The sequence below is a fragment of the Nerophis lumbriciformis genome, linkage group LG12, assembly GCF_033978685.3.
Source record: "Nerophis lumbriciformis linkage group LG12, RoL_Nlum_v2.1, whole genome shotgun sequence".
NCBI lineage: Eukaryota > Metazoa > Chordata > Actinopteri > Syngnathiformes > Syngnathidae > Nerophis > Nerophis lumbriciformis.
Window position 1 is genome coordinate 22,038,146 of NC_084559.2, and position 19,721 is coordinate 22,057,866.

General features: G+C 38.0%; 1 protein-coding gene and 1 long non-coding RNA gene across 2 annotated transcripts in view; both read left to right on the top strand.

Moving 5' to 3' along the window:
* LOC133623107 (uncharacterized) overlaps positions 1–19,721 on the top strand; it is a 225,393-nt gene that overhangs the window by 57,561 nt on the left and 148,111 nt on the right. The gene's annotated exons all lie outside the window — the stretch shown is intronic.
* LOC133622918 (immediate early response gene 5-like protein) lies at positions 15,568–16,649 on the top strand. Its single transcript, XM_061985771.1, has one exon. It carries the CDS (start codon positions 15,707–15,709, stop codon positions 16,577–16,579), a length of 873 nt encoding a protein of 290 aa, XP_061841755.1. The 5' UTR covers positions 15,568–15,706; the 3' UTR covers positions 16,580–16,649.

The following is a 19,721-nucleotide window of genomic DNA, read 5'->3' on the forward strand; positions in this document are numbered from 1 at the left end:
ATATTTGAAATCATTCATTTTAAATTATCATAATAATTCATTTAAAATGACCATATTTAATTATTAAAATAATTGCTTGTTTATCAACAACTTTAGCATTTTATTTATTACATTTTGAAGCTCTCAGAAGCCAAGTTATGTTATATTCCTTAAGATTTATTTATGCAAGTTTGAAGTATCAATTATCTAAACACAGTTTTGTTTGCATATTTTCAGGATGTGTATAAATATATATATATATATATATATATATATATATATATATATATATATATATATATATATATATATATATATATATATATATATATACATACCGTATTTTCCGCACTATAAGGTGCACCTAAAAACCTCCCAATTTTCTCAAAAGCTGACAGTGCGCCTTATAATCCGGTGCACTTTATATATGGACCAATATTGAGCCACAACAGGTCTCGCAACTACGGGATGTATAACGTAACCCCAGCCTCTACTGTAGCTTCTATTCTATGCGCCTTATAATGCGGTGCGCCTTATATATGAACACCGTTTTAAAATAGGCCATTCATTGAAGGTGCGCCTTATAATCCGGTGCGACTTATAGTGCGGAAAATACGGTATGTATGAAATACTTGACTTGGTGAATTCTAGCTGTCAATATGCTCCTCCCCTCTTAACCACACCCACAACCACGCCCCCGCCCCCAAACACCCCCCCACCCCCCACCCTCACCTCCCGAAATCGGAGGTCCCAAGGTTGGCAAGTATGACCATTGGTACAATTTAGTTTCCAATAGTTGCTACAACTCTTATGTTTTTGTGATAGAGTGATTGGAGCACATACTTGTTGGTCACAAAAAAAAACATTCATGAAGTTTGGTTCTTTTATGAATTTATTATGGGTCTACTGAAAATGTGACCAAATCTGCTGGGTCAAAAGTATAGTGGTTAGAGTGTCCGCCCTGAGGTCGGTAGGTCGTGAGTTCAAACCCCGGCCGAGTCATACCAAAAGACTATAAAAATGGGACCCACCCTGCTTGGCACTCAGGATTTGGGGGTTAAATCACCAAAAATCATTCCCGGGTGTGGCCACCGTTGCTGCTCACTGCTCCCCTCACCTGGGTCAAATGCAGAGGATAATCTCACCACACCGTTTGTGTGTGTGTGACAATAATTGTTACTTAAATTGTTTTAATACATACAGCAATGTTAATATTTGGTTACATGTCCCTTGGCAAGTTTCACTGCAATAAGGCGCTTTTGGTAGCCATCCACAAGCTTCGGGTTGAATTTTCGACCACTCCTCTTGACAAAATTGGTGCAGTTCAGCTAAATGTGTTGGTTTTCTGACATTGACTTGTTTCTTCAGCATTATCCACACGTTTAAGTCAGGACTTTGGGAAGGCCATTCTAAAACCTTAATTCTAACCTGATTTAGCCATACCTTTACCACTTTTGACGTGTGTTTGGGGGTCATTGTCCTGTTGGAACACCCAACTGCACCCAAGACCCAACCTCCGGGCTGATGATTTTAGGTTGTCCTGAAGAATTTGGAGGTAATCCTCCTTTTTCATTGTCCCATTTACTCTCTGTAAAGCACCAGTTCCATTGGCAGCAAAACAGGCCCAGAGCATAATACTACTACCACCATGCTTGATGGTAGGTGTGGTGTTCCTGGGATTAAAGGCCTACTGAAACCCACTACTACCGACCACGCAGTCTGATAGTTTATACATCAATGATGCAATCTTAACATTGCAACACATGCCAATACGGCCGGGTTAGCTTACTAAAGTGCAATTTTAAATTGCGCGCAAAATATCCTGCTGAAAACGTCTCGGTATGATGACGCCGGCACGTGACGTCACGGATTGTAGAGGACATTTTGAGACAGCATGGTGGCAAGCTATTAAGTCGTCTGTTTTCATCGCAAAATTCCACAGTATTCTGGACATCTGTGTTGGTGAATCTTTTGCAATTTGTTCAATGAACAATGGAGACAGCAAAGAAGAAAGCTGTAGGTGGGAAGCGGTGTATTTCGGGCGGCTGCAGCAACACAAACACAGCCGGTGTTTCATTGTTTACATTCCCAAAAGATGACAGTCAAGCTTTACCATTGGCCTGTGGAGAACTGGGACAACAGAGACTCTTACCAGGAGGACTTTGAGTTGGATGCGCAGACACGGTACCGTGAGTACGCATGCAGCTGCGGCTTCCAAACATTTGATCGCTTGCCCGTACGTGCGTGCCGCTATGTGCATGTCACGTACGAAACTTTGGAGACTTTGGGGAAATATATGTGCTGTATGAACTTTGGGGAGGTGAACAGTACTTTGGGCTGTGGGATTGAGTGTGTTTGAGTTGTATTGGTGGGTTGTATGGACAGGAGGGGGGAGGTGTTTGTTATGCGGGATTAATTTGTGGCATATTAAATATAAGCCTGGTTGTGTTGTGGCTATTAGAGTATTGTGTTTATTTACTGTTTTAGTCATTCCCAGCTGAATATCAGGTCCCACCCACCTCTCACAGCATCTTCCCTATCTGAATCGCTCCCACTGCCCTCTAGTCCTTCACTCTCACTTTTCATCCACGAATCTTTCATCCTCGCTCAAATTAATGGGGAAATCGTCGCTTTCTCGGTCCGAATCGCTCTCGCTGCTGGTGGCCATGATTGTAAACAATGTGCAGATGTGAGGAGCTCCACAACCTGTGACGTCACGCGCATATCGTCTGCTACTTCCTGTACAGGCAAGGCTTTTTTTATCAGCGTCCAAAAGTTGCGAACTTAATCGTCGATGTTCTCTACTAAATCCGTTCAGCAAAAATATGGCAATATCGCCAAATGATCAAGTATGACACATAGAATGGACCCGTTTAAATAAGAAAATCGCATTTCAGTAGGCCTTTAAAGGCCTCACCTTTTCTCCTGCAAACATATTGCTGGGTATTGAGTTCAATTTTTGTTTCATCTGACATCACATGGACAAAGATAAAACCTTCTGGAGGAAAGTTCTGTGGTCAGATGAAACAAAAATTGAGCTGTTTGGCCACAATAAGAAAACTGAGGAATATCAGTCTCATGACACCAGTTTCAACACACTACAGATACTACCCTCGGTATCAATATTGGGATGGGATCGCACATGCCTACACAATGCTGTGCCGTACGTTAGTATCAATCTGCTCGGTGCATTCTAAATGAAATTCCTGAGAGAGCACACTCATGCCAGACTCCAGTTTACACTATTATCAGAGCATGATAACCATAATAGCGGATGTCCTCCTCATTCACCTATTTGGCAGCGAATCAAAGCAATATCCAGGTGTTCAGTATGATGTCAGCCATCTGCGCACGCACACAAACAGATGCCGGACGACAGATAATCTCTCTACTAAGAGCTTTGTACCTCACACATTCCAGTGTTGTTACAGTTGATCTGTTACCAAAGGTCGTCCTAATGACGTCCTTGACAGGTCCGGACTCTACATTCAGGATTTACTGTATGATTTGCGTAAGTTACATACACTCACATGTATACTTTGTTATAAACGCGTCTTCTGTGTGATATCATCCACGACAAGAACAGTATCAAACATTTCTCAGGTATCTGCAGTACATGAGATAATGCAGTGGTTCGCGGATTTGGTTAGCAATCAATTCCAAATCGTACGATTTTTTCGAAATAAATCACGTAAATTCAGTAAAATGTTACCACAAAACACATTTTGTAGATGATAATATAGTTTAACATGCAGAAATACTGTAAATGTTGGTATCAATGCAAAACTATAAGGCCTGTATTTGTCATGACCACTCAAATGATCTGTTTTCTTTGTTTATATTCTTTGTTTTATTTCCTGTCCAGTGTTCTTATTCATGTTTCCACTTCCTGTTTACCTTCATTTGCCATCATGTTTCTTCTAGTCTGAGCATTGACTCCCTCACCTGTTCCTGATTGGCAATCAGGAAATTAGTAGGACGGGGGTGTTTTGTGCTTCCGACACCTATTTTCTCTATGTGCACTTCCCTTGATTGATTGATTGATTGATTGAAAATTGTATTAGTAGATTGCACAGTACAGTACATATTCAGTACAATTGACCACTAAATAGTAGCACCCGAATACGTTTTTCAACTTGTTTAAGTCGGGGTCCGCCTACGTCCCTGCCGCACTTTAGTTTTTGTTTACCTGTGTTTGTTTGAAAAGGACTTATTTCCTGCACTTGCCTGCCATCTCTGCATCCCGGGGTCCAGATAAACACCGAAACTTACAGTATAGCTGATACCAATACGTTTTAACGTGCAGAAAACAACGAGGACTGAAATGCACATTTAAAGTAAGGCTGTACTTTCTATACTTCCTACAAGGGCTTTTTTTGTTGCTTTTTTTTTTAAACAATGAGCTGTTCAGACTGTAAATGAGCCAAATATTGTTGCATTGTTGCTAAATTCCATGTGTAGTCCCCTATACCTGGTTGAATTTTTGACCACACCTCTTGACAAAATTGGTGCAGTTCAGCTAAATTTGTTGGTTTTCTGACATGGACTTGTTTCTTCAGCATTGTCCACACGTTTAAATCCGGACTTTGGGAAAGCCATTCTAAAACCTTCATTCTAGCCATTCCTTTACCACTTTTGACGTGTGTTTGGACTCATTGTCCTGTTGGAACACCCAACTGTGCCCGAGACCCAACTTCCGGGCTGGTGATTTTAGGTTGTCCTGAAGAATTTGGAGGTAATCCTCCTTTTTCATTGTCCCATTTACTCTCTGTAAAGCACCAGTTCCATTGGCACCAAAACAGTCCCAGAGCATAAAACTGACCACATAACTTTCCTCCAGAAGGTCTTATCTTTGTCCATGTGATGTCAGATGAAACAAAAATTGAGCTGTTTGGCCACAATACCCAGCAATATGTTTGGAGGAGAAAAGGTGAGGCCTTTAATCCCAGGAACACCATGCATACCGTCAAGCATGGTGGTAGTAGTATTATGCTACTATATATCTGTACCATGAATCAAGTATATATCTGTACCCCGACTTAAACAAGTTGAAAAACTTATTCAGTTGTTACCATTTAGTGGTCAACTGTACGGAATATGTACTGTACTGTGCAATCTACTAATAGAAGTTTCAATCAATCAATCAATCAATCAATGCTCTGGGCCTGTTTTGCTGCCAATGGAACTGGTGTTTACAGAGAGTTAATGTGACAATGAAAAAGGAGGATTACCTCCAAATTCTTCAGGACAACCTAAGCCTGTAGTTGATTTTTATTATGTAAATGATATATTTTTATCAACATGTGATAGCAGGGACTCTGCCATTCAAAACTAGGCAACATATTTGAAGTTCAAACTCATAAACATTTTTATTTTTGCAAATAATCATTAACTTTAGAATTTGATGCCAGCAACATGTGACAAAGAAGTTGGGAAAGGTGGCAATAAATACTGATAAAGTTGAGGAATGCTCATCAAACACTTATTTGGAACATCCCACAGGTGAACAGGCAAATTGGGAACAGGTGGGTGCCATGATTGGGTATAAAAGTAGATTCCATGAAATGCTCAGTCATTCACAAACAAGGATGGGGCGAGGGTCACCACTTTGTCAACAAATGCGTGAGCAAATTGTTGAACAGTTTAAGAAAAACCTTTCTCAACCAGCTATTGCAAGGAATTTAGGGATTTCACCATCTACGGTCCGTAATATCATCAAAGGGTTCAGAGAATCTGGAGAAATCACTGCACGTAAGCAGCTAAGTCCGTGACCTTCGATCCCTCAGGCTGTACTGCATCAACAAGCGACATCAGTGTGGAAAGGATATCACCACATGGGCTCAGGAACACTTCAGGAACCCACTGTCAGTAACTACAGTTGGTCACTACATCTGTAAGTGCAAGTTAAAACTCTCCTATGCAAGGCGAAAACCGTTCATCAACAACACCCAGAAATGCCGTCGGCTTCCCTGGGCCTGAGCTCATCTATGATGGACTGATACAAAGTGGAAAAGTGTTCTGTGGTCTGACGAGTCCACATTTCAAATTGTTTTTGGAAACTGTGGATGTCGTGTCCTCCGGACCAAAGAGGAAAAGAACCATCCGGATTGTTATAGGCGCAAAGTTGAAAAGCCAGCATCTGTGATGGTATGGGGGTGTATTAGTGCCCAAGACATGGGTAACTTACACATCTGTGAAGGCGCCATTAATGCTGAAAGGTACATACAGGTTTTGGAGCAACATATGTTGCCATCCAAGCAACGTTACCATGGACGCCCCTGCTTATTTCAGCAAGACAATGCCAAGCCACGTGTTACATCAACGTGGCTTAATAGTAAAAGAGTGCGGGTACTAGACTGGCCTGCCTGTAGTGCAGACCTGTCTCCCATTGAAAATGTGTGGCGCAGTATGAAGCCTAAAATACCACAACGGAGACCCCCGGACTGTTGACAACTTAAGCTGTACATCAAGCAACAATGGGAAAGAATTCCACCTGAGAAGCTTAAAAAATGTGTCTCCTCAGTTCCCAAATGTTTACTGAGTGTTGTTAAAAGGAGAGGCCATGTAACACAGTGGTGAACATGCCCTTTCCCAACTACTTTGGCACGTGTTGCAGCCATGAAATTCTAAGTTAATTATTATTTGCAAAAAATATATAAAGTTTATGAGTTTGAACATCAAATATCTTGTCTTTTTAGTGCATTCAATTGAATATGGGTTGAAAAGGATTTGCAAATCATTGTATTCCGTTTATATTTACATCTAACACAATTTCCCAACTCATATGGAAACGGGGTTTGTATGTTGTCATCTTCAAATTTCAAAAACACATCACACCAAATGTATTAGTCTTAGTTAGAATATGTTTGCATGCATGATCTCCTTGTGCTTGCATGGTTGACTTTGAGTATTAATGTTTCCTCCCACACACAAAAATGCATATTTATCTATTATTAATTGGATGCTAGTGTAAACTGTCCATTTTCCTGAGAAAGTGATTGTGAACGTTTGTCCCGTGATTGACTGGCAACCAGTCCAGAATGCACCATGTTTCTTGCCCAAAGTCAGCTGGGATCCATCTCACCTGTGACGGAGAACAGGTTAAGTGGTAGAACATGGATGCATGTACACTATTGCAAAATGTTTGCCAACAAACCCAAAGGAGGAAAATGGTTCCCCCTGTTAGTGCCGTATAAGCAACACACACACACACACACACACACACACACAATCCGCATCCTGTTGATGTCAGCAGGATGGGGGTGCACGCAACCAACTGACCCAAGCAGTTGAGGGTTCAGTACCTTGCTTAAGGGCACCACTGCAGTTTTTCCAAGCTGGCATCTCTCCAGAAAGCAACTTGGTCCAAAATGGGACTAATTTGAAACAGCCACCCACTATATTACTATATATTGTAGATAATGTCTCCCACTCTCTTTCTTACTACAATGGTATTTGTACTTCCGTCCATCCATTTCCTACCGCTTGTCCCTCATTTTAAGTATGATAAATGGTGGACCAATACAATAATGGTTTAAATGATATTGTTTATGGTGCAGTGCAACTGGAGGTATGTGTTATTTTTATTTTATTATTATCCTATAGTAGGCAGGGGTGTTGATATGGTCGATGGTACTTTGTCTTTTGTAAAAATTCAAGATTTTCTTTCTGCCATTTAAAAGTGCAAGTTATAAAAAAAAAAAGTCGTCAAAAATGTTAATACAAGGTTGCTTGAATCAAATTAAGAATAGAATAGAATAGAATAGAAAGTACTTTATTGATCCTGGGGGAAATTCAGTGTATAAATAATAAACACTTAGGTATTTTTTACATGTGAATAATATAAATACAGTCTATTGTACAGCATTGTTCACATGTGAATAATATAAATACAGTCTGTTATACAGCATTATTCACATGTGAATAATATAAATACAGTCTATTATAGAGCATTATTCACATGTGAGTAATATAAATACAGTATTATACAGCATTATTCACATGTGAATAATATAAATACAGTTTATTATAGAGCATTATTCACATGTGAATAATATAAATATATTATACAGCATTATTCACATGTGAATAATATAAATACAGTCTATTGTACAGCATTATTCACATGTGAATAATATAAATACAATCTATTATAAAGCATTATTCACATGTGAATAATATAAACACAGGCTATTATACAGCATTATTCACAAGTGAATAATATAAATACAGTCTATTATACAGAATTATTCACATGTGAATAATATAAATACAGTCTATTATACAGCATTATTCACATGTGAATAATATAAATACAGTTTATTATAGAGCATTATTCACATGTGAATAATATAAATACAGTTTATTATAGAGCATTATTCACATGTGAATAATATAAATACAGTTTATTATAGAGCATTATTCACATGTGAATAATATAAATACAGTCTATTGTACAGCATTATTCACATGTGAATAATATAAATACAATCTATTATACAGCATTATTCACATGTGAATAATATAAATACAGTTTATTATAGAGCATTATTCACATGTGAATAATATAAATACAGTTTATTATAGAGCATTATTCACATGTGAATAATATAAATACAGTCTATTATACAGCATTATTCACATGTGAATAATATAAATATATTATACAGCATTATTCACATGTGAATAATATAAATACAGTCTATTGTACAACATTATTCACATATGAATAATATAAATACAATCATTATACAGCATTATTCACATGTGAATAATATAAATACAGGCTATTATACAGCATTATTCACAATTGAATAATATAAATACAGTCTATTATACAGAATTATTCACATGTGAATAATATAAATACAGTCTATTATACAGCATTATTCACATGTGAATAATATAAATACAGTCTATTATACAGCATTATTCAAATGTGAATAATATAAATACAGTCTATTATACAGCATTATTCACATGTGAATAATATAAATATAGTCTATTATACAGCATTATTCACATGTGAATAATATAAATACAGTCTATTATACATTCAAGTACAGTCAAAAAGGAACATATGAATATACTGTATAGCCCCTATCAAAAATACAAAATTGTTTATTCCACCCAGATAGCGACAAACCTAACTTCAGACACGTCCGTCATAAAGTCATCAAAGCTCACATTTAATCATTCAAACACAACACCAATATTTTCTAACAAAGATGAGGTGATAGAAGAAAGGTAAACATACAATAACTTGTCTGTGGCAGCATATAGGACAAAGTTCTGCACAAGTTTCACTTTTGTATCTCTTTGCCGATAACTTTGATGCATTCAAGGACCCTCCATTAAAGTTAGAAACAGAGTCGTCACCAGTTTTTGAATACGGGAGGCTTTACTCCCAAGAGATGCTCTAGAGATATCGGACTACCGATATTATCGGCCGATAAATGCTTTATAAAATGTAATACCGGAAATTATCGATATCGGTTTCAAAATGATCGATATCGGTTTCAAAAAGTAACATTTATGACTTTCTAAAACGCCGCTGTGTACACGGACGTAGGGAGAAGTACAGAGTGCCAATAAACCTTAAACGCACTGCCTTTGCGTGCCGGCCCAGTCACATAATATCTACGGCTTTCCAAACACACAAGTGAATGCCCTGCATACTTGGTCAACAGCAATACAGGTCACACTGAGGGTGGCCGTATAAACAACTTTAACACTGTTACAAATATGCGCCACACTGTGAAGCCACACCAAACAAGAATGACAAACACATTTGGGAGAACATCCGCACCGTAACACAACATAAACACAACAGAACAAATACCCAGAACCCCTTGCAGCACTAACTCTTCCGGGACACTACAATTTTTTCCCCCCCTCCAACCCACTACCCCCCCACACCTCAACCCCCCCCCCCCCCCCCCCCAACCACGCCCACCTCAACCTCCTCATGCTCTCTCAGGGAGAGCATGTCCCAAATTCCAAGCTGCTGTTTTGAGGCATGTTAAAAAAAATAATGCACTTTGTGACTTCAATAATAAATATGGCAGTGCCATGTTGGCATTTTTTTCCATAACTTGAGTTGATTTATTTTGGAAAACCTTGTTGAATATATATATATATATATATATATATATATATATATATATATATATATATATATATATATATATATATATATATATATATATCATATATTCAATGATATATTGTTATATCATTGAATACAAATAAAAGCTGGATATACAATTATGCAGCGCTAAAATGAATACGTTCCAACTCAATCAATAGAAAATAATATTGAATGTTTCTTAAATATACTGTCAATAAAATTGAAGTGCAATTTCGATACCGATATCGATACTGATATCGATACTGATATCAATCCTTTTACTTTCCCTACGCGAGCCTTTCCAAGACCATTGAACCGCCTTCCATTTCTATTTGGAACTAACAAAAAATGTCTTTTTTGTTAGAAGAAGAAGAAAAAGAAGAAACAAAAAAATGGAAACATGGGCATGAGGACTTAGTTTTCCCTGAGTGTGATCTTCCAAGCTGCTATGACTACATGAGCAGTTGATTTCGGTATCGGTAATTAAGAGTTGGACAATATCGGAATATCGGCAAAAAAAGCCATTATCGGACATCTTTAAGATGCTCTAATAATAATATCATCATCACAATAATAATAATAATGTATTTTTATGATTAATATTATCCACTGATGATAATCCTATGTGTATCAGCTCATCTATACTTTACACTCTGAAGTAAAAGAAAATTTGACATTTTTATAATCATATTTAAGTGAATAATGACAGGTCATGGTTATTTGAATTCATTTTCTGGCCACTTTATACTGAAATTGTGTGCACTTTTTTGTAATTTAAATCCCCCCTCATTTCTTATGTTTAACCAGAAAATGTAACATTGATTTTATATTTTATTCCTAATCATTGTCGTGACCTGGCTGTTGAAAGTTAAGGAGTTTTGTGATTTCACCATAAAGCTTGTTACTTTGTGCGTGTGCGGCTGCATAGACACATGCGTTGTTTTGGCTTTGTTATTAAATACAGAAAGTGGATACACCACCGCCTTGTTATGTTTGTTTGATATAGAGTACTGCATCGTGCTTTATTTTGTGTTGAAAGTGCACAAACTTTTACTAAAATGTGGACATTTGTTGAGGCGGGGAAGCCATTATTCATATTTATATTGTTTCTTATGGAGAAATTTGCTTCAATATACAAACTTTTCTATTTACAAACCCTGGTCAAGAACCAATCAAGTTTGTAAATTGAGGTTCCACGATATGTGTTTACGGGCAGCGAAGTTGGGTTTAAGGTGGGATAGGGGGCCCTTTAGGAGTCTTGTGTATGGGGGGCCAAGAATTTGGTGCTATCCCCCTGCTAGTAGGCATAACTTGGAAAGAGCCCATGCAATAGAATGTGAAAGTGAACCAATAATACTGCTGATTCATAACACTACATTACCAATATATGTTTTAATTGGGCTAATACTATACTATACTAGTATACCATACTATATTGTGGTATAGGGTTGTACGGTATACCGGTACTGGTATAATACCGCCATACTAATGAATCATATTCGGTACTATCCCGCCTCTAAGAAGTACCGGTACCAAAATATTGGTATGGGGACAACACTACTGTGGTATAATATATTACATTTGTCCATGACAGTGGTTCTTAACCTGGGTTCGATCGAACCCTAGGGGTTCGGTGAGTTGGCCTCAGGTGTTCGGCGGAGCCTCCGCCGCGGAGGTCAGGACACATCCGACTCATCGTGTAAATAAAAACTTCTCCCTATCGGCGTATTATGGATTCCCCCAAACAATGTTCCCTCTAACTGAGTGGCCTAGTGGTTAGAGTGTCCGCCCTGCGATCGGTAGGTCGTGAGTTCAAACCCCGGCCGAGTCATACCAAAGACTAAAAAAATGGGACCCATTACCTCCCTGCTTTGCACTCAGCATCAACGGTTGGAATTGGGGGTTAAATCACCAAAAATTATTCCCGGGCGCGGCACCACTGCCGTCCACTGCTCCCCTCACCTCCCAGGGGGTGAACAAGGATGATGGGTCAAATGCATAGGACAAATTTCACCACACCTAGTGTGTGACAATCATTGGTACTTTAACTCAGATGTGCACACAGTGGCCACACCAGCAGCACACCTGTCCCAAACCTGACTAAATACCAAGTTAATGACGCCAAATGGGACAAGCGGTAGAAAATAGATGGATGGATGGATGTTTTATTATTATAATCAAATGACAGCAGTCATTTCCATGGGATTATTTTCTAAAATAAGTGTTTTGGCCCACTTACAATGACAGTAACACAACATATTGTTTTTCATGAGCTGTGTACTATTGTATGTCTGGTGGGGGGTCCTGCTTTGGAAATAATTTGAGTTGAGTGTGAGTTTATTTCGAACATGCAAACATGATACATCACAATTTACAGTTTCTCTTTTAAACATGTTCGAAAAGGAGTAGGAAGAAGCACAGCTTATTTAATCCTACCCCTTTTCTTTTACATAACAGTTGCTAAAACTTTTTGTTCACTTCCTGTTCACAATTTATTCACAATATACTCCGTAAGTAATCACAATAAAAAATAAATAAATAATAATAATTTAATAATAATAATTGGTGAAGTAAGTCATATTTCATATGATGAGATAAGTAAGATTATTTTGAGAATTAATGAATTTGTACCCCTTTCTGATATCGCATCTAGTTCCCACTAAAACATTCACATTTTGCACAATGAGATGTAAACATGGGATCATGTGTACATTCCTGTGACGTTCCGTTTGTGAAATATATCTTTATTAGTATTTATGTAATATAATAACACCATTTCATGATTAATATTTATGAATTAAGATTAAATTAAGAAAAAAACATTAGATTTTTCACTAAACAAGGGTTCGGTGAGAGCGCATATGAAACTGGTGGGGTTCAGTACCTCCAACAAGGTTAAGAACCACTGGTCCATGATATACTACTTGTGTATTCTCTGTGTTGAGTTGATCTGTTCTATTCTGTCCTATACAATATATGGTTAGTAAAGTTATTTAAAAAGGGCAGGAACACAACATATTGTTTTTCATGAGCTGTGTACTATTGTATGTCTGGGTGGGGGGTCCTGCTTCGGAAATAATTTGAGTTGAGTTTGAGTTTATTTCGAACATGCAAACATGATACATCACAATTTCCAGTTTCTCTTTTCAACATGTTCGAAAAGGAGTAGGAAGAAGCACAGCTTATTTAATCCTACCCCTTTTCTTTTACATAAGAGTAGCTAAAACTTTTTGTTCACTTCCTGTTCACAATTTATTCACAATATACTCCATAAGTAATCACAATAAAAATAAATAAATAATAATAATTTAGTAATGATAATTGGTGAAGTAAGTCATATTTCATATGATGACATAAATTAGATTATTTTGAGAATGAATGAATTTGTACCCCTTTCCGATATCGCATTTAGTTCCCACTAAAACATTCACATTTTGCACAATGAGATGTAAACGTGGGATCATGTGTACATTCCTGTAACGTTCCGTTTGTAAAAAAAAATCTTTATTAGTATTTATGTAATATAATAACACCATTTCATGATTAATATTTATGAATTAAGATTAAATTAAGAAAAAAACATTAGATTTTTCACTAAACAAGGGTTCGGTGAGAGCGCATATGAAACTGGTGGGGTTCAGTACCTCCAACAAGGTTAAGAACCACTGGTCCATGATATACTACTTGTGTATTCTCTGTGTTGAGTTGATCTGTTCTATTCTGTCCTATACAATATATGGTTAGTAAAGTTATTTAAAAAGGGCAGGAACACAACATAGTGTTTTTCATGAGCTGTGTACTATTGTATGTCTGGGTGGGGGGTCCTGCTTCGGAAATAATTTGAGTTTAGTTGAGTTTGAGTTTATTTCGAACATGCAAACATGATACATCACAATTTCCAGTTTCTCTTTTCAGCATGTTCGAAAAGGAGTAGGAAGAAGCAGACCTTATTTAATCCTACCCCTTTTCTGTCATGTCTGTGTGATCATGTTTTTGTTTTGGTCATGTTCGGTTTTGTTTTTGGACTTTTTGTGCACTTTTGTTTTGTCACCATAGCAACCATTAGTTTTCACCTGTCACGTCACGCACCTGTTTCACGTTTTGAGTCACGCACCTGTTTTCGTTAATCATGTCTATAGTATTTAAGTTCATTGTTTTCAGTTTGTCGTGCTGACGACGTACTGTCATGACTTGGTCCTGGGTGTTTGCTTTCCCGGGATGCAACGGAAAGTTGGCTCGGGCGAGACGGGAATGTAAGTACATTTTTGTTTAAACACTATAACTACAAAAAAAGGAAGTAAACAATAGGCGCGCTCAATGGCGGAGAACAAACTATGAAACCGAAAAGACTATAAACATGGAACAAAAACTTACTTTGGCATGGGACATGAAGCAGGATCTAAGAGGATGAAGAGTGTGTAGAACATAATTGTGGGATGTCGTCAGAACGACAAACTGAAAACAATGAACTTAAATACTATAGACATGATGAACAAAAACAGGTGCGTGACTCAAAACGTGAAACAGGTGCGTGACGTGACAGGTGAAAACTAATGGTTGCTATGGTGACAAAACAAAAGTGCACAAAAAGTCCAAAAACAAAACCGAACATGACCAAAACAAAAACATGATCACACAGACATGACATTTTCTTTTACATAACAGTTGCTAAAACTTTTTGTTCACTTCCTGTTCACAATGTATTCACAATATACTCCGTAAGTAATCACAATAAAAACAAATAAATAATAATAATTTAATAATAATAATTGGTGAAGTAAGTCATATTTCATATGAGGAGATAAGTAAGATTATTTTGAGAATGAATGAATTTGTACCCCTTTCCGATATCGCATTTAGTTCCCACTAAAACATTCACATTTTGCACAATGAGATGTAAACATGGGATCATGTGTACATTCGTTTGTAAAATATATATTTATTAGTATTTATTTAATATAATAACACCATTTAATGATTAATATTTATAAATTAAGATTAAATTAAGAAAAAAACATTTGATGTTTCCCTAAAGAAGGGTTCGGTGAAAGCACATATGAAACTGGTGGGGTTCAGTACCTCCAACAAGGTTAAGAACCACTGGTCCATGATATACTACTTCTTTGAGGTGGCGACTTGTCCAGGGTGTACCCTGCCTTCCGCCCGATTGTAGCTGAGATAGGCTTCAGCGACCCCGAAGGGAATAAGCGGTAGATATATTGCATATTCTCTGTGTTGAGTTGATCTGTTCTATTCCGTCCTATACAATATATGGTTAGTAAAGTTATTTAAAAAGGGCAGGAACATATTTATTGAATTGCAGCATGCTTGTATGTGCATTCTGAATGAGGCAAGGAGTGATATTTGCTCTCTACCAGAAGCACCGCCTCCCTCCCATTGGACGACGTCTGCGTGAGGGCGTGGCGAGGAAATATGAGAGTTGCAAACCCATGCCCTGACCGAGTAGACATGGAGAGCCATGTACATGGTCTACTCGAACCAAACACCGATCTCGACTAGGGGGACACGCTTTATTTCTTCTGCTCCAAAGGCAAACCGTTCTAGGGACCGGAAGACAAGTGTGGCCCCCGGTTGAGGATGGAGTGTGCTTTTGACGCACAGAATCTGATCTCCATTTCTTTGAGGAAAATCCAGAGCTCCAGGACGCAGCGTGGAGGCATCAAGCTCCACAAGAACTTGCTGGTCACGTACGTGCTGAGAAACGCCAGGCAGTTGTACATGAGCAAGAACTTGTCCCCGACGCCGAGGACGCACCAGTACGAGGATGCCGCAACAGCCCGAGGGACGCACGAATACCTCGAACTGACCGGGAGCTTCACGGAGTTGGCCGATGACTTCTACTGCAACTTCGGCGGGGTGGAATCGGACACTTGGCACTGCGGCGCGCACCAGCCCGGCTGCAGCCCGGCGGAGGTGGCGCACCAGGACGCGTCTGCGTGCGCCATGGCTCCTTTAAACGACTCGGACCTCATGGTGTCGGAAACCTTTTGGACTTGTGCGGACAAGCCCGCGTGGGAGTTGCACATTCCAGCCAACCACAAGACCGTGCTGGACCTGGACACGCATGTGGTGACCACCGTCACGAACGGATACTTCCACTCGGACTGTTGCGCGCAGCCCAAACCGTCCTTGGGCGCGCAGTGCTACGCGAAAAAGAGACGCATGGACATAAGTTATCACATTGTTGACCCAGAGTTCTACTTGTCTGACTTCGTGCCGGCGCCGTGCAAGCAGATGAAGACTGACGATGAAGCCCACTTGGACTCGGAGCAGCTGGACTCCACGAACATCTCCAACCTGATCTCGGTGCTGCAGGGTTCGGGTGGACTATCCGAGTTTGTGAGTTGGCAGCACACGGACCTGGAGCAGATATTTGCCTCTCAAACTATGCGTTTAAAACATACTTTGCGAACAGGCACCGGCTGGACGCGGGCGATCGAAGCCTTTTGATTTGTACGGTATTGTTTTGGAATTGTATTTTTTTAATTGTGTTGCTTTCGAAATAAACCATAAACTGACATGCTCTCTCTGTGCTCTCTTATTGAAACACGTGACGGTTAATGCAGACCAAATATGCACAATTATTGTACAAACTGCTGTTAATTCACGTGCTGTGGGTTCTTGTTAGTTATTGACTCTTTGGGTTGTATTTACTGACATGGAGAGATGTTGGAAGAGCTCCATCATGTGGCCAGTGTGGAGAAGTGCACTCACAACACACAGTGCGCAATGTTATTTTTGTGTGAATGCTCCAAAGCTCCAAAGCATCCACACATATGGTTGTCTGCACCAAAATTCATCAATTTATTGTGTGAATGCTCCAAAACATTCACACATATGGTTTTCTACACAAAAATTAATCTATTTATTGTGTGAATGCTCCAAAACATTCACACATATGGTTTTCTACACCAAAATTCATCTATTTATTATTGTGTGAATGCTCCAAAGCATTTACACATATGGTTTTCTGCACCAAAATGCATCTATTTATTGTGTGAATGCTGGGCGCTGGAGCCTATCTCAGCTACAATCGGGCGGAAGGCGGTGTACACCTTGGACAAGTCGCCACTTCATCACAGGGCCAATTCCTTTTTTATTTTATTTTTTTAATTTTCCCCATTCAAAATAAATTGTCTATTTTTCAAATTTCCAAAATTCCCAAATTTTTCAACCTATTCAAACCATTGCACCTTCAACACATTCCACTCGTCCTGAAAGTGTTGTCTGTCTATTTGTAATTAATGCAGACGATTTGTATAAATAAACGCGTATTTGTAAATATATTTTTGAGATTTGAAAATATATACAAATAAAATGTATAAATATAAAAATGTGACATACAAATAAATCAAGAAACGTGTATTTGTAAATATATTTTTGAGATTTGAATATAAATATGCTTGATTTTGTATTTGTATTTGTATCGAATTTACATATGTGGATCACTTTTTTGCTTTTGTGTCGATGAGACATTCCTCCCACAAACCAAGATGCACAAATAAATGTGACCTACACACTCCTCTGAACAACCAGCAGAGGGCACTGCAGCCTGATAAGAGATCAGTATCTACATCGGGACAAGGTCATTAAACGGCATTGATACAATGAAATAAGCAGCTAGCACGGTCTTTCAGATTAACTGGATAAATTAGCATTAGCTAATACAACGCTGACGTTAGCTAGCTCAGGCCCGTTGTGCGTTCTCTCTGTAAAGACGTGGATTGTTTTTGTGCAGAGAACTCCGGGCATTTTGCATATAATGAATATTAGGGCTGCGAATCTTTGGGTGTCCCACGATTCGATTCAATTTCGATTCTTGGGGTCACGATTCGATTCAAAATCGATTTTTTTTTTTTTTTCGATTCAACGCGATTCTCGATTCAAAAACGATATTTTTCCGATTCAAAACGATTCTCTATTCATTCAATACATAGGATTTCAGCAGGATCTACCCCAGTCTGCTGACATGCAAGCAGAGTAGTAGATTTTTGTAAAAAGCTTTTATAATTGTAAAGGACAATGTTTTATCAACTGATTGCAAGAATGTACAATTGTTTTAACTATTAAATGAACCTAAAATATGACTTATTTTATCTTTGTGAAAATATTGGACACAGTATGTTGTCAAGCTTATGAGATGTGATGCAAGTGAAAGCCACTGTGACACTATTGTTCAATTTTTTTTTTTTTACAAATGTCTAATAATAGTGTCAATGAGGGATTTTTAATCACTGCTATGTTGAAATTGTAACTAATATTGATACTGTTGTTGATAATATTCATTTTTGTTTCACTACTTTTGGTTTGTTCTGTGTTGTGTTTGTGTCTCCTCTCAATTGCTCTGTTTATTGCTGTTCTGAGTGTTGCTGGGTCAGGTTTGGTTTTGGAATTGGATTGCATTGTTATGGTATTGCTGTGTATTGTTTTGTTGGATTGATTAATTTAAAAAAAAAAATTAAATTAAATTAAATTAAATAAAAAAAATAAAAATAAATACATGAAAAAATCGATTAAAAAAAAAAAGAGAATCAATTCTGAATCGCACAACGTGAAAATCGCGGTTCGAATTCGAATCGATTTTTTTCCCACACCCCTAATGAATATAATGCTCTGTGACCCAGACCGCTCTGGCTGCAGTGCCCTCTGCTGGTTGTTATATTCAATTTATTTGTGCATCTGGTTTGTAGTAGGAATGTCTCATCAACACAAAAGCAAAAAAGCGATCCACATATGCAAATTCAATACAAATACAAAATCAAGCATATTTATATTCAAATCACAACAATATATTTACAAATACACGTTTATTTATACAAATTCTTGATTTATTTGCATGTCACATTTTTGTATTTATAAATTGTATTTGTATATATTTTCCAATTTTTGGAATTTGTCAAGGGAAAGCCCGCGATTCCCGAATAGGCTGAAACAGTTTTAAGTTGGAACGGTTTGAATCGGGTGAAAAATGTAAAAGGTAGAGCACCCAAAATCTGGAGAAGAAGATTAATAAATTGAAGAAGTTGAATAAATACAAACCCCGTTTCCATATGAGTTGGGAAATTGTGTTAGATGTAAATATAAACGGAATATAATGATTTGCAAATCCTTTTCAACCCATATTCAGTTGAATATGCTACAAAGACAACATATTTGATGTTCAAACTGATAAAAAAATATTTTTTTTGCAAATAATCATTAACTTTAGAATTTGATGGCAGCAACACGTGACAAAGAAGTTGGGAAAGGTGGCAATAAATACTGATAAAGTTGAGGAATGCTCATCAAACACTTATTTGGAACATCCCACAGGTGAACAGGCAAATTGGGAACAGGTGGGTGCCATGATTGGGTATAAAAGTAGATTCGATGAAATGCTCAGTCATTCACAAACAAGGATGGGGCGAGGGTCACCACTTTGTCAACAAATGCGTAAGCAAATTGTTGAACAGTTTAAGAAAAACCTTTCTCAACCAGCTATTGCAAGGAATTTAGGGATTTCACCATCTACGGTCCGTAATATCATCAAAGGGTTCAGAGAATCTGGAAAAATCACTGCACGTAAGCAGCTAAGCCCGTGACCTTCGATCCC

Bases quoted from the DNA above. Each gene is read 5' to 3' on its own strand.
- LOC133622918 (XM_061985771.1), top strand. From the start codon at position 15,707: ATGGAGTGTGCTTTTGACGCACAGAATCTGATCTCCATTTCTTTGAGG.